The 27,670-nt window shown below is 44.0% G+C and overlaps 1 protein-coding gene across 1 annotated transcript in view; it reads right to left on the minus strand.

The window, feature by feature from the left end:
• The window catches only part of neo1a (neogenin 1a), a 222,098-nt gene that overhangs the window by 37,027 nt on the left and 157,401 nt on the right, over positions 1-27,670 (minus strand). Inside the window, 6 exon segments of the mRNA XM_051937001.1 lie at positions 1,373-1,517; positions 5,212-5,261; positions 5,927-6,065; positions 8,472-8,620; positions 11,090-11,244; positions 12,521-12,755. Coding sequence (XP_051792961.1) covers positions 1,373-1,517; positions 5,212-5,261; positions 5,927-6,065; positions 8,472-8,620; positions 11,090-11,244; positions 12,521-12,755 — 873 coding nt within the window.

Raw genomic sequence — 27,670 nt, forward strand, 5'->3', positions numbered from 1 at the left:
TTCAGAAATGACACAAGGACCAAGTGATCAGATTCTGGCAGTGATGCAGCTTATAGTCTGGATCCATGGATTAGTTAAAGATTTCTGCATCATTACCAGATAGCGGCACGGCGTCACTGTAACCATGACAACCAGTGAACATCAGCTGATTGTGATCCTACTACAAATCCACCTCTGAGGACTTATCAGGACTTATCAATCAGAAATGATCCAAGGAACAGCTGATTAAACTGTGGGGGTGTTTCTGAGTCCCATCAGTTCCTGCTGCTACATATTTAGGTCACGTGATCCGGTATCCGTACATAACGTACACATGCAGAACACACGCCTGTACTATACTAGTCTGTTCAGTGTATCATTTATTACTCGATCACTTATTTTCTTATTCTGTTTTAATGAATTTTTCCTGTTTTGCCCCTTGTCTATGATTTAGATTTCTGTACAATGGAAAATGATGCACTAATAAAGAAATATCTTTCACATATTGATGCTCCGTTGTGGCCGTATGTGGATAAAGCTTTGAGAAACATTAAAAGTGACTTAAATGACAGAATGACGTGACTTTAACTGACTGAGATTTTTATGTGAATGTTCTTAAGAAACATGTATAACATTTCTTTTTTTCCACCAAAAAATGCTCAAAGATTTCCCAAAAATGTTGAAAATGTGGACATGAGAAGTTTTTTCCACATTTTCAAACTTTAAAACGGATCATTTTGACCCACAGGACGACACGAGGGCTAATGTTCCTCATAGTTCAGATTTATGTGTATTTCAGGAAATGATCTTACAAGTTGTCCTCTTTCACCCGTTTTATTAATTTAGACTATTTTACTTTGTATGCTGATGGTTTTTACAAGCTTTACATTCTCTATTGTATCTTTATATTGTGTGTCTGCACATAAAAACACGCCCAGCACAAATAAATCTGGTTTGCTGTTTCCCTGCTCAACACTTCATTATGCTGAGATAACTCACAGGAATTAAAACGCTCTCTGTCCTCTCTGCTCCTCGTCTTCCTGCATTTATCCGAGCAGCGACGGTATTTCTTTTGGTAGCTGCAGGCTGCGTATAATTAAAGTGTTTTCTGTTGTGTTTAGGAGGAATCAGGTTTATGAATCCATCCATCAGAGCAGCTTCTGCCTGATTCCAGCCAGAGAGGACCCATAGCTGCAGACCATCACAGAGAGGAGGTTTAAACAGACAACCAAAGAGGAGACGTCTGATTGGAGATGGATGGGGAACATCAGCCTGATTACGCTAATTAACACCCAGTAAATAGATCTGACTAGTCTGACTGAATGCACCACGTTCTAGCAGGAGATCATTGGACAGTCTGATTCCTGCAGTGGAGCCAGCTGTAGAGTTTTACCATCGATCAGTTTGTTCAGTTGGGTTCCTCCGATGGTGTCGGCCGTCTCGCTCCTCCTGGATCCTTTCCGGTAGCGGATCTTGTAGCCGGTGATCTCCCCGTTCTGGCCGCTCAGGGGTGGAGGCTGCCAGCGAAGCATGATGCTCTGAGAAGAAAGAAGAGTTGGAGAACACAGAATGAGGTGTTTAGCTCTTCAACAACCGCCTGTTGTCTGCAGCTCAACGCTCCTGTTGTACTCATTTACCGGCACCAAAAAATATCGTTTCCTGTCTGAAAAAAATCCCAAAAATCAGCAAAAAAAAAAAAAATCTGAAAATTTGCAAAACCTTCAGGAAGAAATTTCCAATAATTCCTTAAAAGTTTCTGTTAAAAATTTTTATTTTAAAGAAATCCTTAAATTTGGCAAGAAAATACTTGTAACTATTTTCAAAAAATGAGTAAAAATCTTACAAAAAAACTTAAAAATATCTAAAGTGATTCCATATATATCAGCAAAACTTTATTTAAGAACATTCTCATAAAAATCAACCAAAATCCAGAGAAGTTTGCTGGATTTTGGTTGATTTTTATGAATGTTCTTAGGAAACATGTTTAACATTTCTTTTTTTTCCACCAAAAAATGTTCAAAGATTTCCCAAAAATGCTGAAAATGGGACATCAGAAGTTTTACTGTGGAAATACAGATTTTTTCCCACATTTTCACACTGAAACGGGTCAATGTGACCTGCAGGACGACACCGGGGTTAAAGGTGACCTCACGTTTCAGCAGCTAGCATCACACCTGAGCAGCGCTAACGTGACTCTGCAGGTTCAACAAACGCTCCTTTACAGAAAACAAACTCCCCTCTGAGCACAAATTGATGCATTAGAAGGTAAATAAAGATGAGCAGCAGAAGGAGGAGCGCTGCTGGTGGAGTGAAGCCTGCAGAGATGAATGCAGGACTTTCTGCTCCTCCGTGGTGGGACGTCTGCTCGGCAGGAGGTCGGTGGAGGCCCAGCGTGGGAGAAGAGTTAATTAACGCTTCACAAAGAGCCTGGAAACATGCACAGGCCACACGTGTGCTCCTGGAGGGATCGCACAAATTAAATCCGTGTTAAGTGTGTTCAATGATTTCATTTTTCTTCGTACGCTATCGGCCCGGCTCGTTATGGGAGCTGCTTTTCTCCTTCTTCTCCTCCTAATCATGAAAACCCGTTAATAGACTTGTGGAGAACCTCGGGGGGAGGTGGGGAGGCAGACGGATGCCAGAAGGGAGAAACGGGGCAGAGACAGATCACAGAAACATGTCTGTCAGATCAGGTAAAAGACGGAGGTTCTGCTTGACGAGACTCAAAGAGGAGACTGAATCTGAAACGCATGTTAATGAGGTTTATCCTCTGTTCCGTTCGGCTAACTGCATAAACGCTTCGTATCTTTATATCCGCACTGGAATTACTGCCTTAATGACTGTTTGCATCCAGAACCAAACACCACGACAGCAAAGAGAGAAATGAGAAGAACCATTCCTCAGTGTGGAGGAAGAAAGGATGCCAGATGTTATTTTTGTGTTTTTAATTTGGTTTGTCTGAGAGCAGAGGGACAGCTGCATGTGGACCATCCATTCAGACTCTTAAAATCACCACCAGAGCGTTTCTTCGGTCCACAGATCTCAGCTGAGCGTCCCTCAGCGTGGGCGGCCGGCTCTAGCTCCAGCTGGGACTGACTGATAGGATTGTGTGTCGGTTCTTCCCTCGTCGGGCTCGGCATCGACCAGCAGAGAGCTGGAAGAGCCGGCTGACGGTTCTACAGCCGAAGCACACACCCCGAGGTTCTCCCCATCTCCAGCTCGCTTTTTTCCTCTGCATTTGCTGTCTCACATGTCACAAGAGAGAAAGATCTTCTGTAAAATGTAATCCACTGCCCGGGTGGAAATCCACAATAAATAGAAGTCCAGCTCTGTGTGAAGATCAAACGGCTGCTGGTAGACAGTCAGACCGTTTCAATCAGCAGCAGCTCCATCCACTGCTGTCCAATGCTTAACCAATAAATGAGATTCAACAATGAAACTTAGAGACACCAGGAGCGTCTGTCTGTGAGCCAAAAGAACTCCAGTCTAGAAAGAAAATTATTTATTCTGTCACCTGTGAACATGAGAGGAGGAAACCTGTGGTAGCAGATCTGATTTAATGAAAGCTCAGAGGATATCTGTTAAATAGATTTACTGGATGAAAAGTGACCTGATTTTAAACAGAAAAACACTGAATGAGCCCAAAACCGTGGTCTGAAAAGACGTGGAGTTTAATTCTTGTTCTTTGTTGTGTTTCTATTTGTGTGATCAGTTCTTTACTGCTGGCGCCTCTTGGCCAGGTCATGTTTGCAAATTAGTTTTGATCTGGAAAAATAAAATCTGCAGTATTACAGCATTTACCACGGCTTAAAACTGTAAAAACAGAAAGAACCGTTGGATTTTAAACTTTATCCTTCCCTAATCCAATCTAATTTTCGGTTTCGTCTGGAAAAAAAAACAACCAAATGTGAGCAGAAAATGGTGATATTTGATCTAAATCTCATTCTACACATCTCACTTAAAAAACGCTTTCTGTCAACAGATTCTGTCAAAAACTAAAACAATCTGCATCCTCTGTGAAAGCATGAAGCCGTTAAAGACTGAAGAGCAGAACAACACTTCTGTGGGTTGAACTGCAGGCGGTGTTCAGACGGAGCAGATGGAAGACAAGCAGGAAAACATGAAGAGTGTCTGCAGTGAAGTACAGCAGTCGTGTTGGTAAAACCTCAGTTATGTGGAAAAAAGCTGGACATGCTGAGTCCAAGTTTGTAGAGTTTTTGTACAATAAATAACCAGCTAAACTCAACTCTGGATCGTTTATTTTTTTATAATTTGTGGGATTGTAGCTGTGCAGTCTGACAGCAGATATCTTTCAGTTCTCTCTACTTCTAGCCACGATTGTTCTGTTTCCACAGAGCTTCAGGACTCGGTACTGCAGTGAAAATGAGCAAACAGTGAGAAGACATGTGACAGAAACTGCTCAGAGGGTTAAACACATGCAGACTGTCAGGAATCATCTGGTTGAAACCTGAAAAAAATCCCCTTTTCAGAGCAGATATGAGCTGGTTTTCAGCCTCTGCAGCTCTCCTGACCTGAATCTAACTCCTACCTGGGAGTAAATCCAGTCCCTGGCTAATATTTTCTCTTCTCCATTTAGATTTGAGCTGCAGACGTCTCTGCCAGCTCTGTACAGATGGAGTGATGCTGAGGATAAAACCTTCTGACAGGCGAGTCTCCTGCCGATGAGGAGATCGATGAAGGTTCAGACCCTCTGAACCAGGAGGCTGCAGCTGCCGGCGCTCTAATCACAGCGGCGGAGCTTCGGGCTGCAGGCTACGCATCCTTTAACCGTTTACTGCATGAAGCTGCTTCTCTGGAACCCTCCACACAAACACTGTTAGGCTGCATCTGGTGTATGCAGCAAATGTCAGAGCTTTTAACTCCAAAATAAATGTGTTTTTATACGACTGTCGAGCAAATTTATGAGAGGAAAATGACGGGAAAGCAAATTTAGACTGACAGAGAAGTCTTCAGTTCTCATTATTCTTCAATCTTTCATTCTATCTGGAGACAAAACAATGAAAAAAAACAGCTGATGGGTCAGTGTTTGCTGTAAAGCTGCTTCTATCTGCTGTTAACGCTCAACAATCATGAGAAAGTCAAAGGTCAGAACGCTTTTGTAAAATTGAGTTAGCTTTGAAATGTTTTCTTGGTGTTTCTAGCAGCTTTTTCTCACGTGACAACAATACAAATGCATGACTGAAACTCCTGTTCAGTGAGCGCTGGTCTCACCCGTGAGTTCTGGACCTCCAGCGTCAGGTTCTGAGGAGGAGCGCTCGGTACTGCAAAGAAAACACACAAATCTGAGTTAAACATTTAGCTTCAATGGAGAAAACTGAGAAAAATCTTCAGTTTTAGGATCTAAATCCAACAGATTTGCTGCTTTTCTCTGACTCATAAACTGAGGATTTTAGCTTTGAAACTGTTGGTTGAGCTGAAAAGGCAGTTTAATGATGAGGAGCACTGAGGACTCGTTCTGTGGATGGAATGATGAATGGACGGGCTGCGATAAGAACCAGTGCATTAACTCATTCTGTGGACGCTGCCTCTCTGCAGACATGGATCACTGTGGTACTACTTATTTACTCTCTTTAAAGATTTAAAACAGGATCACTGACGTCCTGTTAAACGCTGTGGAACCTCCAACCTTCTCAGCTCATTCATTTCATTTTCCTGTACAGCAGAAGTATTTCTACTACTTTTATGACATATAATCCCCTGATTGTTTCCTGTTTATCTGCCAAACTTACAGCCTTCCAACAGTTTTCTAATCTTCTTGTCAGTAAGGAGACAAATCCCTCCTGTGTGAAATCTGATTTCTCTGAATCCTCAGTAAAGTTCAGATTGTGATTAAAACAATCCTCCTATTTACAGCATCAACTCTAAACACATCCAGTGGAGTTAAAACCAAATGAAAGCTGTCAGAAAGTAGAACTACTAAACTGACCGTCAGACAGCGTTCGAACGGCCACGTCCTCGGTGGAAACTCCTGGACCGTGCTTGTTGTTGGCCACCACCCTGAAGCTGTACTCCGTGTTCTTCTTCAGCCCCGTCAAGGTGTAGGACTGACCGTCGATGTCCACGTCCTGACAGACAGAGACAGACATAAAGAACCTTTAAGACCTCAAACTCAGCTCTGTGAACACACCTGTCATCTGTCTGTGCATCGAAAACATCAAAATAATGAACTATTTAAACCAGAACATGAAAATAAGTGAAGTTCTTCGACAGCAAACAAACCCAGCAGCTGATTTTTTAAATGATCATTTATCACAACCAGAAACTCTAAAAACAGAAAGAATTATTGGATTTTAAACTCTCTGACTTTTCTCCAACACTTCATCTGGACTTTCACCGTTTCCCAAAACCCCCAAAAACAAACAAATCGAGGCTAAAAAATGATTCCACAAAAATGATTTTCATTTAAAAATCACTTCAAATGAACTGTTTGCATGAACAACATTGTGTAAAAACTAGAAATGTCCTGTTGTGTGTTTTGCTGTGGATTTGGCTGCAATCATCAGACAGAGGTTGGTAGAAGTGGGATGAACTGCAGGCAGTGTTCACACAGAGGAAGATAATCCATTCATGTACACAGTAAAACATTCCAGGTTCGTAAAGTCACCATTTCTATCCAGTACTGGAAACACCTGTGGGGACATTTTAATTCCTCTCTTCTAATTTAGAACATAAATAATCAAATAACTTCAAGGTTTTAGTGATTTATGGCATCATGACGTCATTTCTTTCTCTCTGCTTCTACTCTTGGTTGTTCTGTTTCCACAGAGCTGCAGGTTTTTCATATTCAGTGGAAAATGAGTCCACAGTGGGCAGAAACGTGAAATGAAACAGACGATTTATTCTGTAAAGTTCACATAAAAAAAAGTCAGTATTTTGTTCCTGAACCTGCAGAAAAACAAACATTTCTGTCCTTCACTGCTGACGGATGAATCTGGATTGAAATGAAGCTTTAATTCTGGCAGTAAATCAGAAGATCTAAAGCATGTAGGAGCTGCTAAACGTGACGCTGCGTTTGTTTCTGTTTGTAAAAATCTTCTGCTGACACTGGAATCATGTCGCGTGTGATTAGGATTTCTTGGTTTACAAATTACACTCGCTGGCAAACGCTCCATTACTTCTGGCTTATTTACATTCAACTCTTTGCTTGTGACATTTTGAGGGAAAAAAGAAAGAGAGAAGGAGACGCTGAGGAAAAGTAATCTTCCTCTGAACCCGGCTCAGATGAAAAAACAGCTTCAGCTTTTTAACATTTTACTCAGTTTATCTGCTGAATGCATTTCTCTGGACACTTTGTTTCCATGTTATGTACTTTTAAAATCATGAAGCACTTAAGATGGAGAAAAAGAAAATAAAAGATTCATTCTTTACATACCTGGAAATGTTTCATATTTCTTTAAACTATTGATTTTTATTTCTATCCAGGTTAATGTGGATTTACTTTAAATTTCTGGTCATTTATTTCATAAATCTGCTGCTCTTCATGAAGCACTTTGCAATCAGAGATGGAAACAGCTTTTATAGCCTTTACATACCTGAAAACACTTTAATACCTCTTTAAATAATCTGCTTTAATTTCTATCCAGTTTAATGTAGAATTAAAATCTATTATTTAGTTCCTCATTCTGTTGCTCTTTATGAAGCATTTTGCAACTAAACGTTTAGAATAAGGAAAAACTGCCATTACTTAGCCTTTACATGCATGAAAAACTTTTCTCTGAGCTTTTATTTTTATTCCATCTGATATGAGTAACTATTTCCAGGTTTTTATTATTTAGTTTTTAAATCAGTTGCTCTTCATTTAAGCAGATAAGATCATAAAAAATGTTTTTTTTAATCTTTACATTCTTAAAAAATGTCTTAAATCTATATTTTTACCTGGTTCTTTTCCCTTCCATCCAGATTAATGTTACATTCACACATTCTGTCATTATTCTAATTAAACCAGCTGAATGTGTGTTTATTAAAGCTTTTTATTCTAAGTTTGTAACCTGATGAACACATCCAGCAGTTTAATGCTGAACACATCAAACAGAGAAATGAACAGTAAAAGCACCGTTATGGCAGAAATAAACTCATTTCCTTTTTTTTCCATCTTGATTTTTTGTTCTTTACACACCTGAAACCTTCATATAATTTTAGACTGGAGGATTTTTTGCACCACAGACGACAATCATGAGGGGAAAAAAATCATATTCAACATTAAAAAAGTAACTTTGTGCAAAAACTTCAATGTAAAATCATCTTAAAAGAGCATTTCCTTCTTCAGTGACAGAAGTTTTGCACAAATATCAATCAAACTGTCAAAAATGAAGCCCGTTTAAGGAGGTTTTCCCTCATATTGGGATTTCATCGGAACCCAGATTCTTCCTCCTGACGCACAGAAAACCTCCCCAGGAATTAGTCTGATCCTTAGACCCAGGTCTGGACCAGATCCAGGACCTAACCTCTGTTCTAAAGCCGGTCCATCCTACCTGCTCGGAGCCGCCGCTCTTGTCCGTGTAGTACAGCTTGTAGGTGAGGATTTCTCCGTTGCCGGTGAGCGGTTTGTCCCAGCTCAGGGACACGGAGGTGGGCGTGTTGGACACCGCCTGCAGGTTAGGAGCCGGACCGGGGACTTGGACTACAGAGAAAGACAAGAGAAGAGCAGAAATGAGACGTTTCTGTTCACTCATTCACACTTTTCTTCCTCAGTTCAGCAGGTTTCAGCTGCAGCTGTGACCACCAGGCGGCGCTCTGCTGATCCAGACTGGGCTGATCTGCTGTTCCTCTGCCTCAACAGAAGCATCTCTGGGCAGCGTTCTCCTGCACTCTTTGTGTTGCATCTGGATCACAACGTGTCGGTTTATAAGCTTCACACTGGAGCTCCTTCTGTACCAGAGATTAACCTCAACCCCCTGAATCCTGAACACTTTACGGCTGTTTTCTTTGCTCCTTTTTCCCTCACTGGGCTCATTTTTCACTGCAACATAAAGTCCTGCACCTTCATGGAAACAGGACAGCCATGACTAGAAGTCACAGAATAGACAGAATAGCAAAAACTAAAGCTGGGTTTTTCCTCAGAATTAGGAGATATTTCACCACGCTGAATCTACCTTCCAGCAGCTGTCCTCTGTTTCTGAGCTGTGGTGCTTTTATTTTACTGTTAAAGTAGATTTTCCTCATAATCTTTCTAATTTGTTTCCATATTTATCTCCTCTCTGCACTGGGTTTTCAGTCAGTCTCCATTTATTGGCTGTAAAAACATCTCTGACTTGTTTCCATGCTTGTCTAATCCTGATCTGTGTAAATGCAGCCTCAGTTCAGCTGAAAAGTCTGAGAAGTTTAATCCTTTGACTCCCTAACAGCGTTACAGAGAGATGCAGAACTTTCAGGTTTTTACAGAACCTGCTCAGAGGAAATGGTTTATTTTTGGTACATTTGCAGGATAAAGTGATTTTGATGAAATAAAACAAGTTTAGACTGAAGTTTTCATCATTTTCTGACATAACAGAAAATGTGATGATTCTTCCTGTTTTTACAGTTTCTGGTGTTCTGTTGGGTTTCAGTGTTCAGAGGCTGAAATAAGACAAACAGCTGATAAATGAGAACATAAAGTGTAAACATTAAAGTCTGATTATTCTCTTTGCTATTAGATGAGGAGACTTTGGATAAACACAGCTACTATTTCTACATTATTAATGTGATATAAATGGAATAAAACCCACAAAAATCACAGCTGACACCCCCTCAAACTAAAAATATCCTCTCCTTTGCAGTGACACACAGCTAGCATGGAAGGCTGTAAGTTCTACACGGTGACATTGCCAGCAGACAGATGTCTGCTCTACATCCATCTGGAGATGTTTAGCTGCAGGAGCTCCTGACAGACCAAACAAGCTCCCATTTGTCAGTGGGTGTTAAAGGTGTGTGTGCAGGTACAGGTGCATTAAGGCGGTCTCTGAGGATACAGGGCGGCGCTGTGTGAACACGCCTGGCACACGGATGCAGGTCAACAGTTTAGCTCCAGCTCGTAGCGTGTTCCTGCTCTGAAGGTGCTCAGTGTGGACAGAGATGGACTGCACAGCTGGCTCACCCTCACTGGGCTCCTGCTGGCACACATTAAGGTGGAATGTGTGCTTCTTTATACGTGTTGATCCGTCCGCCCTCCCACCAAGGACACGGCTAGAAAAGCAGGTAGAAAAGCGGCGGCTGACCTACAAAGCGACAGTGACGGAGCAGCAGGAGCAGAGGGATGTCCTCACAGGGAAACCCCTCCACAGCTCTTCATGGGTGAAGCTCAGAAAGAGGAAAAACCACTTTGTCCTCCAGTCAGAACATGCTAATGAGCTGCTTCTTCTGCAGCACCTCTGTACAGACCGGCTACAATCTGGAATACTAATTTGAGACATTTCTCTGCTCTGCTGGCAGCTTTAAAGCAGGAACACACTGAGGGCTTCTAGTGAATGTTGTGGAGTAAACAAGAGGAGAAGCTGCTCTGGTTGGGTGGTCTCCTTAAAGCTCAGCTCCAAACAGCCTCCCTGTGTGTGTGGAGGGGAGACGGGGGGGTTTGAGGCCGGCGTTTTCCTACCAGAGGGAATATTTGTTTGTGTGAATGTTTGTTTGTGAGCATCCTGTTTGCCTCAGCGTGTTCCCGGCTGGAGTTTGGCCTTTATGTTTACTGAGCACATATGAATGAGAGAGAGAGAGAGTGTGTGTGTGTGTGTGTGTGTGTGTGTGTGTGTGTGTGTGTGTGTGTGTGTGTGTGTGTGTGTGTACTTGTTTCTGCTATTCCGGTGGGGACTTTGACCTGACTATTTGCTATAAAGGTGGGGACTTGTCTTACGGTGGGGACCTAAAATGAGGTCCCCACGGGTGGCAACACCGTTTTCTTGGCCATATTGTTGTTAATAAAAATGTAAAAGTGCAAAAACGTTTGTTTAGGGTTAGGCATTGATTTGGTGATGGTTAAGGTTAGGGTTAGGGTTAGGAGTTAGATATGAATGGGAGTCAATGGTAAGTCCCCACCGGTATAGAAAAACAAACATGTGTGTGTGTGTGTGTGTGTGTGTGTGTGTGTGTGTGTGTGTGTGTGTGTGTGTGTGTCTGCTACCTTCAGCCTGGGTGGCCACTCTGAGCGCTGCAGAGCTCTCTCCCGGCCCGTTGCTGTTGTGGCCCACCACCCTGAAGCGGTACTTGGAGTCCGGCATCAGGTTCTGGATGGTGACCTGCATCTCCCCCGGTCGGCTGGTGTTCACCACTCGCTCCCTGATGTGGACAACCAGGCACAAGAACATTTAGTGATTTCTGGGTGTTCTAACTGCCGTAAGAATCAGACGAAATTAATGTTTGCAGTCGGGTATTTAAAGTCCCTCAGTGGTCGTCGACTAAACACCTAAAAACATCTCTGTGGATCAAAGCTGCATATTTAGAGGTTTGTTTCCATGAAAATAATCTTTACCTAACCATCATAACTTATCGTACCCTATTTTATCTTAACGTATCTCAACGCATCTTATCGTAACTTATCTCATCGTGTCTTATCTGACCGATCTTATTTTATCTTAAATGACCAATCATGAGCATATTGTCTCATTTGTCTCCATCCAAAGCAGGAGAAGTGGTTTCAGACCACGTATTGACTGGACAGTATCAGTGCACTCCTCAGCTTTTTTCAGATGGGATATGATGATATTTGCAGTTCCATCCCTGCTTCCAGCTCTCAGAGAAACCACCACTTCTGCTTAAAGCTTCTTTTACAGCCAAACAAGAAAAGGAGGACAAGTGGAAAATCCTGTCAGCATCTTAAATTTCCTCTTCAGTAGAATACAGTAAATCCTTAACGCATGAAGCTGTGAGGAATTTATCACAGGCCGCTGGAAAAATAAGAGTCCAGCTTTAGAACGGATGTTTTTTTGTTGTTTGTATGAAAAGGTAAGTCTGAGGAATCACAGTCTGTTATTTAATGAACACTTACTGCCATGATCAGGGCTTTAATTAGATACTCTGGAACACATGTATGTTTGTATACTGTTGTTGTATATATTGTTGGTGTATTGTTGTATATTGTACTATATGGAGACTTTTATTATATCTTCATTTTTTGCCCTATTGTATCTTATTTTTTGTATCTTATCATATCTCATTGTATCTTAATTTATTTCATATCTTATTGTATGTATTTTTTTATCATATCTTATTTCATTGTATCTTATTGTATCAAATGTTATCTCATGTTATATCATGGCATTTTAACACATCTCATCGTATCTTTTTGTGTATCTCACTGTATCTTAACGTATCTCATTTCTCATCATATCTCACCCTGTCTTAAAGTACCTTATCAGATCTTACTTTTCACATCTTATTTTATTGTATGTTATCGTACTGTATCATATCTTGTTTCTTCTGATCGTGTCTTTTCTTATTATATCTTATTATGTCACATCTCATCATATCTTATCATACTGTATCCTGTCTTTTTTATCATATCTTATTGTATCTTCTCTTCTCTAATCTCATCTTCTTCTGTCTGATCTTTTACCTGCTGTTGCCCTCCTGGCTGTAGAACACAGAGTAGGTGAGCTCGTCTCCGTGCGGTTCGGCCGGCTGTCGCCAGGTGAGTTTGATGAATCTGGTGGAGACCAGCGAAGCCACGACGTCTCTGGGGGCGGAGGGGGTGGGACCTGCTGGGCCGGCTACACCTCCAGAGCCTGGCGTTACATGGTCAGTAGTGTTAGGAGTCAGTGAGGGGGGAGGGAAGGAGGGCAGGGCTACGTCTGGGGGTCAGGAGGAGGAGGAGGAGGAGGAGGAAGGAGGGATGGGAGGGATGGGAGGGATGGAGGAAGTATCGCACAGGGAGGGGCGTCCGAAAAGGAGCAGGAGTTGAAATGGAAATGACAGTGGAACGAAAGAAAGGAAAGGGAAACAAAAAAAAGAAGAAAAAACAAAATAACAACAACGTAACAAAAAAAGACTCTCGGTGTGACGAGGAACCACAGAAATAAAACACTTCTACTACACTCACAAAGCTGACAAATAAAAGCACGATACAGAGGGACTACACATGCACATCTACACACAGCTGCTAATGCAGGGTGGGAGCAGGAACATCTCATCCACGGCCAATCATTTAGCTCTAAAAATGATTGGTTTACAGTTTATCCACTAAAAACAACAGGAAACAGAGGCAGCTTTGGTTTAGGGACAAATACACCTTGTGGTCACTTAAACACACACAAAACACAATCTAGTTTTTATTTCACAGTAAAACGACTGGAGACGAGCCGTGATTTTAGGGCCTATATTCCCCCCGCTAACTCTCTGGATGATGTTGTTTAAGCGTCACATTCCTCAGCACAGCCACAGAAATGTTTGTGATGCTTTTCTTTTTCTGGAGGAACAATCTGCGGTCACACTTAGCCAGATCTGCTTTCCATTTGCTTGGCAAGTGGGCGAAACAAAACCATACGGAAAGAATGTCAGTCTGCATGACATTTCCATTTGTTTTCAGGTCAGAAAAGTGAGTGCAGGGCAAAGCTGAGGCTCAGAAACGGCAGCACGCTGTTCAAACTGTGTGTTATTAACGGGAACGTGACGAAATGGAAAGCGGCTGCTGGGGTATTTGTCTGTCATGGCGTGTGGGCTAACTGCTAATTTGGCTTTCAGTGTTTGATAGATTTCAAACCCTCAAAGTTCACTGACTTCTGTGATTATATGAAAGGTTTTCTATTTTCTCCAGACATCGTCCGGCTCTCTGTGCACATAAACACATTTAGATTCAGTTCATGTGTGTTTGTGCACAGAGAAACGTTCAGCACATTTTCTGTTGCATCCTGGAAGTCAAATAAAACGACGACTGAGGAAAAACTGCAGAAAAACAGACACAAAGTGGAAACTGCAGCGCTTCCTAACTGCGTGGGCTTTATACCGCACAGATCTCCACTTCTTGCACATTTTACCAGGTTTAGGCCATCAGTTGGAACGTTCTCTGATGAGAAGAGTCCAGATTCTCCTCCTGGTTTGTCTTTTCTGTCGAACACTAAAGCCTCCAATCCTCCGTTTCATTTCAAATCCGGTCGGCTGGAATGGAGCCAACGACGATGAAAAACACATGATCATTCTAATACTTTCTGACTGCGGTGTAAATGACCAGATGCTGAATAATTATCCTCATTTATAAAGCAGCGCACAGACAAACAGCGGAACTCGAAGCAGGTTTGTGGCGTAAACTGAAGCTCTGTTTGTTGATGACGGACTTCTTCCTGTTAGAAACGCAGGAACACGAGTCCAAAAAACACAGGAGGTTCCACGGAGGGAGAATCTGCAGTAAATGCTGTCATTTATGAGTTTATTCCTGAGAAAATACAACCGTAAAATGTAAACATGAGCCCTGAAACATGGACAGAAGTTTAACAAACATCTAGTTAAAGCAGGTTTCATGTCTTCAGAGGAGAATCAGGTTTGGGATTCTGGTTGTTGGGCCCAGAATATCTAATAATGTGAGTTTACAGATCCATTTTAAAACCTGCTGAGCAGCTCTCAGACTCACTGAGGATCTGATAACATCAAACTTGGTTGATCTCAACAAGTTAAAGCTCACAAACATTCCCGTCCTGGAGGCTAACGCTGGCCACAGATGTTAAAATCTCACCTCCACGCCTCTCGTTCAGCTCTCTGAATGTAAAGTATTTTCAGAGTGACTTGTTAGGGTTAGACCCTAAACCCTGCAGTGTGCCATCATCTCATACCGTATCTGACACTATATCTGAGCTCTGAGGCTTCTCTGGTAGCCTCTGCAAGGCTTAAGAAAACTAAACAACCTGACGGAACCAATGGAATGAATTCTTATTGATATAATTTAATATATTCATCAGTTCCATCCTGATGGACAATAAAAGAATGAAGATAAAACCTGCAGGAAACCACTTAACGCCGCTTTAACACTGCAGGCAAAGATTCTATGAATTCTATGAAACAAATCTGAATTCTTCATGTTAAAATAATGAAATGAACCATTTAGGAGCTTTTCATACAAACTAATTGTGATTCAAAAGGTACAAAAAGGTTGGAAAGCATTAGAATGTAAAGCTTTCATCAAAAGAACCTCCAGACCTATCAGCATTAGTCTGACATAAAGACGCCTTCACAGGGACAAAAAAAAGCCTTTCCTTCCCTTAAATGACAAAACAGTTTAGAAGAAACTTGTAAGCTGTAAGTAGGACAGGACCGTTTGTTTTTTATTCTGTCAGAGTGGTTCAGACAGAAAAATGAGGCTCGATGAAGGCTGTTAGACGTTTCTGTCCGACCGATTTAAAAAGAAAACTCCACCTTATCGCCGCCTTTGTTTTTGCAGACATATTATACTGCAGCAGAGGAATATTTCAGTCAGACAGGGAGAAAGAAAGCAGATAAAGCTGCTGCAGAGATGGAGGCTTTTAGAGGTCAGGGTGGTTTGGTGAAACTGCTCGCTCTGCTCTTTGCTCATAACTCTTTGTGTAAATTTGTCCATCAGCGTCCTCGTGGATCTCAGAACAAAGGAAGTGAGATACAAGGTTTGATGTCTCTTATCTGTAAAGCAAATATAATGTAATATAGAAGGCCAGACTCCGGTGGAAATAACCTGAGAGAGAGAGGCGACACGCATTCCAATAAAATCATTAGCAGCAGTTCCCTCGTCAGCTGCAGGTAATCGACATGCCGGCCAGCTTCCACAGTCCTTCTGACAATCCGTCTTGTACGAGCGAGCTCTGGATTGTTACAGTAAGGAAGTGTCAGCCTCCCACTGCTGCTGTGGAGCTCTATTCATAGCTGATTAATGGAGTCATTAGTCTCTGTGCCAGAGGTAATGAATTACTGGCATTAAGGCTTAACGAGGAAGGTTACTCTGGATCTGCATAATAAATCTGGCTAACCCGAACACGAAACAGACGGGACAAAGACGTGCACGGCCACGCATTCATCTTAACCCTCCCTGTTGTCCTCATTTACCGGCACCAAAAATATAGTTTCCTGTCTGAAAAAAATCCAGAAATACTGCACAAAAAAAATCCCAAAATATCTGAAAATTTGAAAAACTTTCAGGAAGAAAATTCCAACAATTCCTAAAAGTTTCCCTTCAAAGTTTTATTTAAAGAAAAAATCCCCCAAATTTGGCAAGAAAATAAATATTTTCAATAAATTAGTAGAAATCTTCCAAAAAAAATCCTAAAAATATCTAAAATGATTCCATATATATCAGTAAAACTTCTGATAATTTCTTTTCACCGTGGTGTTGTCCTGCGGGTCAAATTAACCCGTTTTAAAGTTCAAAAATGTGGGAGAAAATATATATTTTCACAGTGAAACTTCAACATTTTTGGGAAATTTTTGAACATTTTTTGATAAAAAAATGTTAAAAATGTTTAAGAACATTCATTAAAAAAAAATCAACCAAAATCCAGCAAATTTCACTGAATTTTGTTTGATTTTTATGTGAATGTTCTTCAAGAAAATACTAGAAGTTTTACTGATATCTATGGAATCACTTAAGATAGTTTTAGAATTTTTGGAAGATTTCTATTAATTTTTTGATAATATTTACAAGAATTTTCTTGCCCAATTAGGGGGATTTTTAAAATATAACTTTGGAAGAATTATTGCAATTTTCTTCCTGGAAGTTTTGTAAATTTTCAGAAATTTGGGGATTTTTTTGCTGAGTTTTTGGATTTTTTTCAGACAAGGAATCAATATTTTTTGGTGCCCGTAAATGAGGACAACAGGAGGGTTAAGAAACATTTTTAACATTTCTTTTTTTTCCACCAAAAAAATGTTCAAAAATTCCCCACAAATGTTGAAAATGTGGACATCAGAAGCTTCACTCTGAAAATGCATGTATTTTTCCACATTTTCAACCTTTAAAACGGGTCAGTTTGACTCCCAGGACGACACGAGGGTTGATGTCCAACGGAAGCAGCAGCTGGAATTCTGATTAAAGCCTCCTAACTTCTCTGTGGAGCTGCTAACATCATATCCAGGAGAAAGCGGCTGGAAAGTTACACCAGGCGCCGTTTCCATCATGTGGGCTGATAAGGAGCGTGATCGTCCACCAGGAGAACATCAGTTATCAGCTCTGTGACTACAGAAAGCCTTCAGAGGAAGCAGCCGGCCATGCAGGCCTCTCTCTGCAGGGCTGGTTTCTGTGTCTAATGTGGTTGTAATGATGACGGCGTCAGAGACAGCCGGAGCACAATGCTAATGGTCCATTACTGAGTCACTACTTTTATCTGCCATACAGGAGAAGAATGAGCCCAGAGAGGAAGAACAATGTACTCAGAGAGCGACACAAAGAAGACGCTCAATTAAAACTGTCAGTCAGCAGTTTCATGTCAGAGCCTCTCTCTCTCTCTGCACATTTCCTGTCTGGATCTCTGCTGCCACTTCCAGTGGCGGTACACGTGCTAAAGCACATCATACAGCCGCTGTCATGTTTCTACAAACATGCAGCAGTCGCCTGATGAAAAAGACCAACAGTACGTCTGTGGGTTTGAATGTAATTACAGAGAAATCATGGACTTCTTCTGAACAAAGACAGAAAAAGACGCTCAGTCATTAAAATGCAAAGGAATCGGGAGCACTTGATTCGTTCTCCTGGGTTCTCCAGCAAACGTGTTAAAAACCTCCAGCTTCTCTGACAACCGAGGCTGTTATTTTGTTTTTTTCAGTCCTACAATCCTGTTCCCTTCACTCTCTTTAAAGATAAGACGGGAAAAATGAGCGGGGCTGACAGCTCGTGACATTTGAGCAGCTTCTTAATGCGTCGACAAAGAAAAGCGAGTCAGAAACGGGAAGACAAACGCTTCAAGAGGAGACAAAGTGAGAGGAAGAGATGAACGAGGGAGTGAAGAAAAAGCCTGAGCCAGCTCGTTTTTATGTCGACAACAATAACACACTTCATTCTTAAAACCAGTTTTTTTGCTCCATGAGCGATGCATCAATACATGAAAACCAATTAAACACACAATACAAACAGAGACATTCATCAGCAAAGCGTAAAAATAAAACAATGAACGGCCTGCTCGTTTCACCGCAGGGACGCTCTCGTCAGGAACATAATCTCAGTGTGGGGACCTCTTCTTGCTCTCGGTGTTGTTTCCAGACACCTTATCGCGGCCCAGAGGAAGCCCACAGATCCAGGATCAGACTGCTGAAGGCTGGAGCGTATCAGTAGCAGCACACATTCCCTCTGACTGTGATAATCACCAAACTGTGAAGATTAAAGCGCAGCAAAAAGCGCAAACTGACACGCTTCTTCTGACTCTGACAGAATCCAGAGAGACAAAAGGAAAAGTGTCAAACTGCTCCGTCTCCACTTTCTAAGGAAGGTTCAGTACCCTGACAAAAAATAAAGCTGGAAGGAAGCTTTACTTCATCACATATAAACACTGCAGTGAGAGCGCTGATTTATCTGGAGATGTTCAGAGCGACACGTCAAACCAGAAGCAATCCCTCAGAGGTCATCTCCTGCTGGACTCAGGATTTCTGTTTCTGCATAAAGCACAGAAAGTCTGTGGGTCAGAATTTAAAGGCAGCAGATTGCAGCTTCTTCACCTTCGTGAACGGCTCTGAAGGGCTTCTGGAGGGGGACGCAGAGCTGGAGGACAGGACCCATCTGATCCATCCTGGACTCCTGGATGAGGAGAAGAACCGACCGCTGGAGAGGACGGAGGTTCTGCTTCTTTATCTCTGACTTTTAACGAGGAAACATGGACGTCACAGTCTCCATCTGTGGATGTTCTGCAGTTTGTTGTCTCCAAAGTCTGACCTGAACTGGACCAGAAGCATTCGGGTTTTCTGCACCTGATGTTTGGAATAAACTACAATCTCATCTTCACCTTCCAGCTCATGTTCCACCGAATGAGTTGAAATCAGTGCAGTCTACCTGGTCTGTGAGCACGTTTAGTGTTCACCTTATCTGTTGTTTACTGGTTTTAATGCTGCAGCTCTTTTGGCCATGGGACTAACCTGGTTAAATACAATCAGAATCAGGCTGATAAAACCTACTAACTCTCCTGCATGTTCCTGTTTATTAACTAAAAAACCCTACAGCGATTCCCCCCCGCCTTTAAACTGTTCAGTTTTTGCTTTTATCTCCCTTTTCCCATCCTAAACCAACATGTTGTGATTCCCAGTAGAAGGTATGATGGTCGGTCTGCTCCTCTCTGCCCCGTGGCTGTTTACTTTCTGGTAATTTGGTTTTCATAAAACGAAAAATAAAAAGTGGCAATCCCTGCTTAGGTTCTGAAAATAAACACGAAGCAGAGCAGGTTAATGTGTGGGAATGTAGGAAAAAGGCCATTTACGCCCTACAGAGACATAAAACCCGGCGGATGTGCAGAGAATAGGAGGAAAAAACAAACGTTTGGAACGACGGCTGTAATTGAAAAGGGTCGGATCCATCAATAATTAATCATCCACTGAGTGTACGTACAGCATCCCTCCACCATCAGACACGTGTTCTCTGGATCCTTGAGCCGCTGGTGAGTTAATTTGGGTGTGATTGCTTTGTTCCCCCTGAACGCCTTCGCTTGAACACGAGGCCGACATCTGCTCGCCCAGACTCCGTATGTAAATCAGGATGTAAACCTACATCACATGCATCACATGCTGCACAGGGAGAAGGAACAAGGCCTCTCCTGGGTTCGTCTGTGAAGCAGATCAAACCTCCGTGATGCTGCTCATCTCCTCAGCGTTTCAGAAGCGATGCTGGAAACACTCCTTATTACCTCAGAAGTACATGAACCCAATCCAACCTTTTCCAGAGAACAGAGCGAGTCTGGAATGAAGTAAGTGACTTCTAAGAAAGCTCCTGTAACAGTGTGTACATGCAGCAGCAGCATTTCATGTGTAAAGAGCTGAACAACCGAGAAAAGGCCCGAAAAGGTCAAACAGGATGTTTGCAGACGGTGGAGCAGCTGCATCCCCCTCTGGAGATCAGCGAACAAACAGACCAGCTAATCAGGATCCACTGGGCTGGACCACTGAGAGGCAGCAGCAGGGATCCACAGCCCACTGTGACGCTACGCACTATTCCACTATTAGCTCCTGGAAACGGGGAGGCTGAGGGCGCTAACAGGAAACATAAAAGCTCCGGTTTGATGGAAACACTCAGGGGTCGGCCGCCTGCAGCTCAGGGAAGGGCGTGAAGGGAAAGAGACGTTCTGGTGATATTTGGTTCTTAAAATCACCCAGAGGACGGTCCACGAGCATCCTGGACGAGTGTGTGTTGGAGCCGGACGGCGTTGTGTCGGAAATATCCACCGTGTCCCAAAGGGCCACAGACAGACTGCTGGGGAACGGACCGTTTCTTTCTGGAACAGTCTATCTGCTGAAACCAGGCAGGAATCTGACGGATGTAACCCCCGTGTCGTCCTGCAGGTCAAACTGACCCGCTTCAAAGTTTGAAAAAAAAAAAAAGTATTTCCACAGTGAACCTTCTGATGTCCACTTTTTCAACATTTTTGGGAAATCTTAAAACATTTTTTGGTGGAAAAAAAGAAATGTTAAAAATGTCCGAATGTCGCTGGATTTGGTTGATTTTTATGTGAAGGTTCTTAAAGAAAATATTAGAAGTTTTACTGATATAGATGTAATTATTCTAGATATTTTTAGGACTTTTTTGGAAAATTTTTACTCATTTTTTTGAAAATATTTACAAGAATTTTCTTGTCAAATTTGGGGGATTTTTTTTTTTAAATAAAACTTTTAAGGAATTATTGGAATTTTCTTTGTGAAGGTTTTGCACATTTTCAGAAATTTGCTGAATTTTTATTTTTTTTCAGACAAGGAAACTCTATTTTTCGGTGCTGCAAATGAAGACAACAGGAGGGTTAAAGCAACGCTGCAGATGATTCTTAAATTGTGTGTTTTATTGACTTTATTTACTGTTTTGTTTTTACTGTTTATATTGTTTTTATCTCTGCTCAGCACTTTGACTGAAAGCAGTTTATAAATAAATTTATCATTATAATTATTATTCTGTTTACATTCCACCTTGTACATATATGTGTGTGTGTGTTATTCTGCACTATATGACACTTCTATTTAGATTTGTTTTGCTTATTTCTATCTCTATAGATATGTATATATTCATAGGGTTAGGGTTAGGGTTCTCCATATTTATTTCTTTTGTGTTTTTATTCTTTATCATTATTATTTTGGTCTGGAACAGGTGCACAATGCATTTCACTGCATATTATAAGTATATATTACACTGTGTATAATTGTGTCTGTGATAAACAAAGGTTTTGACTCTTGAAATAAGGCCAAGTGTGGAAATGAGAGCAGAGCCTCAAACTGTTTTAATCTTTTTTCAGCTGAACATGTGCCCCTAACACCCTGCAGGTAGCTCTCAGACAACAGCGTTTAGAACGAGGCAAAGCTTTACACCACGCTTCAGTAAATACAGCCAGAGAAAAGAAGCACTCAGCAGCATCCCTCAGAGACTCACCACAACACAAACACCTACTTCACCATCAGTCATTTGGTGGATTCTGATTGGCTGATTTCAGCTTCCTCCAGCGCTGAACGTTCACTAATCACCATCCTAACATCGTGCACGCTTCCCTTAATGCTGCTGCTGCACGTTTTAGGGGCTTTATCCCCAAATTAAAATGTGAATCTTTGCCTATGAGGAACAGACTGCAGACATGATGCTGCACAACCGTTGAATGATGAACAAAGAACAACGTTTCGTTGGATGAATCCCACTATTAGTTCTATTGGATCGCCATCCAGTGACGGAGCAGCAGTGTGCACGTGCGCCCGTCCAGCAGTGTGCACGTCCATCCGTCCAGCAGCGTGCACGTGCGTCCGTCTAGCAGCGTGCACGTCCGTCCGTCCAGCAGCGTGCACGTCCGTCCATCCAGCAGTGTGCACGTGCGTCCGTCCAGCAGCGTGCACGTCGCACGTCCGTCCGTCCAGCAGTGTGCACGTCCGTCCGTCCAGCAGCGTGCACGTCCATCCATCCAGCAGTGTGCACGTGCGTCCGTCCAGCAGCGTGCACGTCGCACGTCCGTCCGTCCAGCAGCGTGCACGTCCGTCCAGCAGTGCGCACGTCCATCCATCCAGCAGTGTGCACGTGCGTCCGTCCAGCAGCGTGCACGTCCGTCCAGCAGTGCGCACGTCCGTCCGTCCAGCAGCGTGCAGTCTCACGTCACGTCTTCATGCTGCTGCTGAAGGAACATTCCTGCTCCGGTCGGTGCCAACAGGAGCTCCGTCCTGCAGACACATTCTCACGCTCACAACGTTTCACATCGGCCTGCTGCCCCGGCCGTGACCCTGCTAGCAGATGATGGAGTGGAGCGTATTCCCCGGGGCAGGACGGGTCTTTATTCAGAGCTGCTGGGATGTTTCTGGTCTTTCAGCAGCCTCTTCTCACTTCCTGATCTGAACAGGGAATCGAGGCTCCGTGGAGGCGACTCGTCTGCTACTGATGTGTTTGGGGGAGTTTTTTACTGCTCTGTCTGCTCAAACTCCACTCAAATTCAGTTTTTTGTGCCATTTCATCCTGATCTAGTTACATTTTATATCACATGGATTCATAATAAATCTGCTGCAGAACTCTGACAGCAGCAGAGGGACGTCCTTTAAAGCTTTTCTCTTTATCTTTATTCTGCCTTCAATTGAACATCAGATCAAGTTGACAATCAGCTCCAGCATCCACATCTATTTGTACATAAAACCCTTCTTTCCTGCATGTTTCTACACATCCACAGCCTTAGATGTGGGCTGTTCTCATGTCTCATGTGAATCCAATGAGGAAATAATTAGTGTTTGTGGTAAAACAAGAGCTTCAATATTTAATTGTCTGTTTGCTGCAGATATCTGCGGGGAAAATAAAGGACCTAACCTCTGTTCAGGCTCAGTGGAGCATGAGGTGGATAGTTTGTTGTTCAGAAATGTTTCCATCACAGAGAAGGCTTCAGCGTTGTAAGACTGAACCCTAAAACCCACCAGCAGTTAGGGTTAGGGTTATTTATTGTTAAAAATCACCAAAATGACACCATCTATCAGAACCAGGAACTGGAGAAACAAGGAGAATTTCAGCTGACTACAGTTATTCAGGTTTCTTTGGGAAAATAATCCAAATCGAAAGAAAAAATATCACCAAACTGACACTATTTATCAGCCAAAAACTGCAAATAACAAAAATACTTCTTGGATTTGAAACTTTCTCACAGAACTCTGTCAGAAAAAAAAACAAATCTGAGCTTGAAATCCTGATATTTCATCAAAATCACTTTAATCTGCACGTTTCATGTAAACAATAAACTGTCTGCACTAAACAGATGCAGCAAAAAACAAAAAAGCTGAGAAGCCCTGTCTGACTAACCTGTAATTACATCATCAAGTTTCAGTGGTTAGGATGGAAATTAACTAATAATAAACAGTAAAGCATTAGTAAATATAACAGTAAACAACAGTAAACAACAATAAAACGTTCTTTAGTAAGTACAGCCATCATTTCTCCTGTAAAGTACTTTGAAATATGTTGACATCTTCAGCTTTTACGTGTTTTTTAGGATTTATGAACTATAACTGTGTCCCATCACTCAGAAGACATTTCCCGTCCCTCCAGCCTCGATGCAGTAAAAATGAGCCCACATGTGAGGAAAAGTGTGACACCCAGAAGCTGTGTATTTTATTAGCGTGTTGTTTCTCGCCAGCAGCTTACTTCATGTTTACTCAGTTTTCTATAAACGGAGGCGCTGAAGGCTCCTTTCATTGTTAAAAACCTCCTCCAACCTGCTGATCCTCATCAGGACCTCCACAGCTTCAGCTTCCATTTGGTTTCATGTGCTGTGAATTAGCAGCAGCTAAATAAAACTTGTGTGGGTTTCTCCAGACTTCTGCTTCCTTTCCGGGTGTAATCTTTATTAGGTGTTAACCCAGATCAAAGCCAGCCAGATTCACCGCTTCACTTTAAACTCGTCGTGTCACAGATGTACCGTGTTGCAGAAATTAACCGGTTTACTGATGAAGGTACGACTCTGAACGTCTCCCTGTCAGGCTGAGGCAGACACGGGCGTAGTCTTCATAAACCCAGGATGATGGAGGGAAGGGGGACACCGGGGGACACCGGGGGGGACACGGGGGACACAGGGGGGACACAGGGGGGACACCGGGGGACACAGGGGGACACCGGGGGACACAGGGGGGACACAAGGGGGACACGGGGGACACAGGGGGGACACCGTGGGGGACACCGGGGGACACAGGGGGGACACCGGGGGACACAGGGGGGACACAGGGGGACACAGGGGGGACACAGGGGGGACACCGGGGGACACAGGGGGGACACCGGGGGGACACGGGGGACACAGGGGGGACACAAGGGGGACACGGGGGACACAGGGGGGACACCGTGGGGGACACCGGGGGACACAGGGGGGACACCGGGGACACAGGGGGACACAGGGGGGACACCGGGGGACACAGGGGGACACAGGGGGGACACAGGGGGACACCGGGGGACACAGGGGGACACCGGGGGGACACGGGGGACACAGGGGGGACACCGAGGGGGACACCGGGGGACACAAGGGGGACACCGGGGGACACAGGGGGGACACCGGGGGACACCGGGGGGACACCGGGGGACACAGGGGGGACACAGGGGGACACCGGGGGACACCGGGGGGACACAGGGGGACACCGGGGGGACACCGGGGGACACAGGGGGGACACAGGGGGGACACCGGGGGACACCGGGGGGACACCGGGGGACACAGGGGGGACACAGGGGGACACAGGGGGACACCGGGGGACACCGGGGGACACCGGGGGACACAGGGGGGACACCGGGGGGACACGGGGGACACAGGGGGGACACCGTGGGGGACACCGGGGGACACAAGGGGGACACCGGGGGACACAGGGGGGACACCGGGGGACACAGGGGGGACACCGGGGGACACCGGGGGGACACCGGGGGACACAGGGGGGACACCGGGGGACACAAGGGGGACACCGGGGGACACAGGGGGGACACCGGGGGACACAGGGGGGACACCGGGGGACACCGGGGGGACACCGGGGGACACCGTGGGGGACACCGGGGGACACAAGGGGGACACCGGGGGACACAGGGGGGACACCGCGGGGGACACCGGGGGACACAAGGGGGACACCGGGGGACACAGGGGGGACACCGCGGGGGACACCGGGGGACACAAGGGGACACCGGGGGACACAGGGGGGACACCGGGGGACACCGGGGACACCGGGGGGGACACCGGGGACACAGGGGGGACACAGGGGGGACACCGGGGGACACAGGGGGACACCGGGGGACACCGGGGGACACAGGGGGACACAAGGGGGACACCGGGGGGACACCGTGGGGACACCGGGGGACACAGGGGGACACCAGGGAGCTCTCAGCCACTTATGAGGCTTCTCCATCTCCCATCGGGGGGAGGACGGGACTCTCCTGTTTGCTGCCACCGGTCTGCAGACTAACGGCAGCGTGGTCACATGAAGGAGAAGATGAAGGAAGAGGAGAAGAAACGGAGGACGAACGACACGAAAGGCAGGAAGGGATGAGGAGCGACGGCTTCCCTGTTTAAGCTTTGAATCGAACAAAAGCTTGAATAAAAAGAATCTGCATGAGAAACAGCGTGTCATCGTTCTTTCATCATAAAACGACCGGATCACTGCGAGCCTTCAGGACGCACGATGCAAAATTCATACAGCGACTGATGTTTTTAAATTATGTAACCCCTGAAAGTTTCTAAGCGTTTAGCCTAATTTCTCCCTTTCATGAAATTCTCTCGCAACAGTTGAGGCTGAAACAGGAGCTCTGAGCATCCAGACGAGCTTCCAGGTTCTACGTGAAGTTCTGGGTTTGGACACTAGGAGGCAAAACGTCAGAAGATGATTCCTGAGAGGAGACGGAGGAGATGTAGGAGACGGAGGAGATGGAGGAGATGGAGGAGATGTAGGAGACGGAGGAGATGGAGGAGATGGACGGCAGATAAACTCCCACCGGGGAACATTTCCTTACTGAAGCCACAGCGGTATACGGAAGGAGAAAATAAGTATTCACATGCAAATGGAAGTACATCTCCATTTTATGCAAACGTACAAAAAGCAAAAGAAAAAAACACACTTCAGGGCAAACAGCGGCAGAGTGTATCCACTTCCCTTTGTTTGCAGCGTTAAATGCAGATCTGTCTGCATTTTAAACACTGAAGCTTTTTAGGTGCTTGAATCTTAAACTTGTGGGCATCCAGTGAGAGCTCCTGAGTGGGTTTGGATCCTTTTTTGTCATTATGTAAATGAAAACAGAAAACACTAATATATGCAGGATATTCTCTGTTCTGAGCGCCGTGCTGGAAGGTAAACGTACGATCTTAACTCTAATCTAATGGAAATGTAAAATATTTATCCTTAAGAAGCATCCAGCCTGTAGAGCCTGGATTTAAACACATCATCGGTCTGTGTAAAGCACACAGAAACACGACAGGCAGAGAGAACTCTTTGTCTCGGCATACATGACTTCAGAGCGAACATACGTGACCTATTTCCAGCTATCACGCACAAACAGGAAAAGGCCACAAACTGTCTATGAATGACGTGACATTAATCCCTGGAAGAAGTCATCCTGGCATCGCTGTGACAGGAAGGTCGACACGTGGACGGCAAACATCAGAACCGGCAGCAGAGAATCATCCTGTTTTATTTACAGCGGAGAGGAGGGAAGAAAGCCATAAAACCAAACTCATGTTGAATCACTAATCATGTCCACCAGAAACGTCTTGTTCTTTATCTAACTGCTGTTCATGTGAGCTGGATTTAACGCTGCTACACTTCAGAAAACATCCCACATGTAGAGAAGTTCACTGTTTGTGAGCTTAGATTTGTCAGAAGGGGAGAAAAGAATTCACAGTGAATGCAGTCGTTTCTTTATAAAGAATGTACCGGGTTCTACCTCCAGCAGACGTCTGGATGTGGCAGCTTTACCAGGAGACGTTAGGAACCTACTGGCTGCATCACGCTGCACAATTACAACCCCTTGAGGTCCACAGTTGGCATCTGAGCTCCTGTTTACCCACATCTGTTTGCAGCTGGCTGACCCACGCTGAACACGGCTGTGGAACGTCCAGGAAACCGTTCTAGACGACCATCTGAGCTCCTGTTTCTGACCGCAGCTGCATCTTTGAGGCTTCAGTAAAGAGAAGTTTGATGAGGAGAGAAAACGGCGGCTCGTTTTCCCTCCGACTCATCACCATGCTTTGAAACCACGGCTGTCCAACATGAGGCCCGTGGACCAAAAGTGGTCCTCCAGAGGGTCCAATCCGGCCCTCAGAGTGGAAAAACTCCAGAGAAGACATTAACTGCAGATTGTAAATTAGTAAAACTATAAATTTAAAATCATTTCTAGACCATGACAAGTTGTTTTGATTTTTATGTTTTCTGTTTTTTGTGACTTTTGTCGTTTTTCATGTTTTTGTCATTTTGTCTCGTTTTTGTCGTTTTGTGTTTTTTGTAATATTTTGTCATTTTTTATTGTTTTGTGTTTTTTGTTGCTTCTCTCATTCTTCTGTTGTTTCTTTCTCATTTCTGTCGTTGTGCGTTTCTTTTTGTCTCGCTTACATCGTTTATCTTTTTTTGTTGCTTTGTTTCTGACTTTTGCCGTTTCACGTCTCATTTT

The sequence above is a fragment of the Acanthochromis polyacanthus genome, chromosome 2 (genome assembly GCF_021347895.1).
Source record: "Acanthochromis polyacanthus isolate Apoly-LR-REF ecotype Palm Island chromosome 2, KAUST_Apoly_ChrSc, whole genome shotgun sequence".
Lineage (NCBI taxonomy): Eukaryota > Metazoa > Chordata > Actinopteri > Pomacentridae > Acanthochromis > Acanthochromis polyacanthus.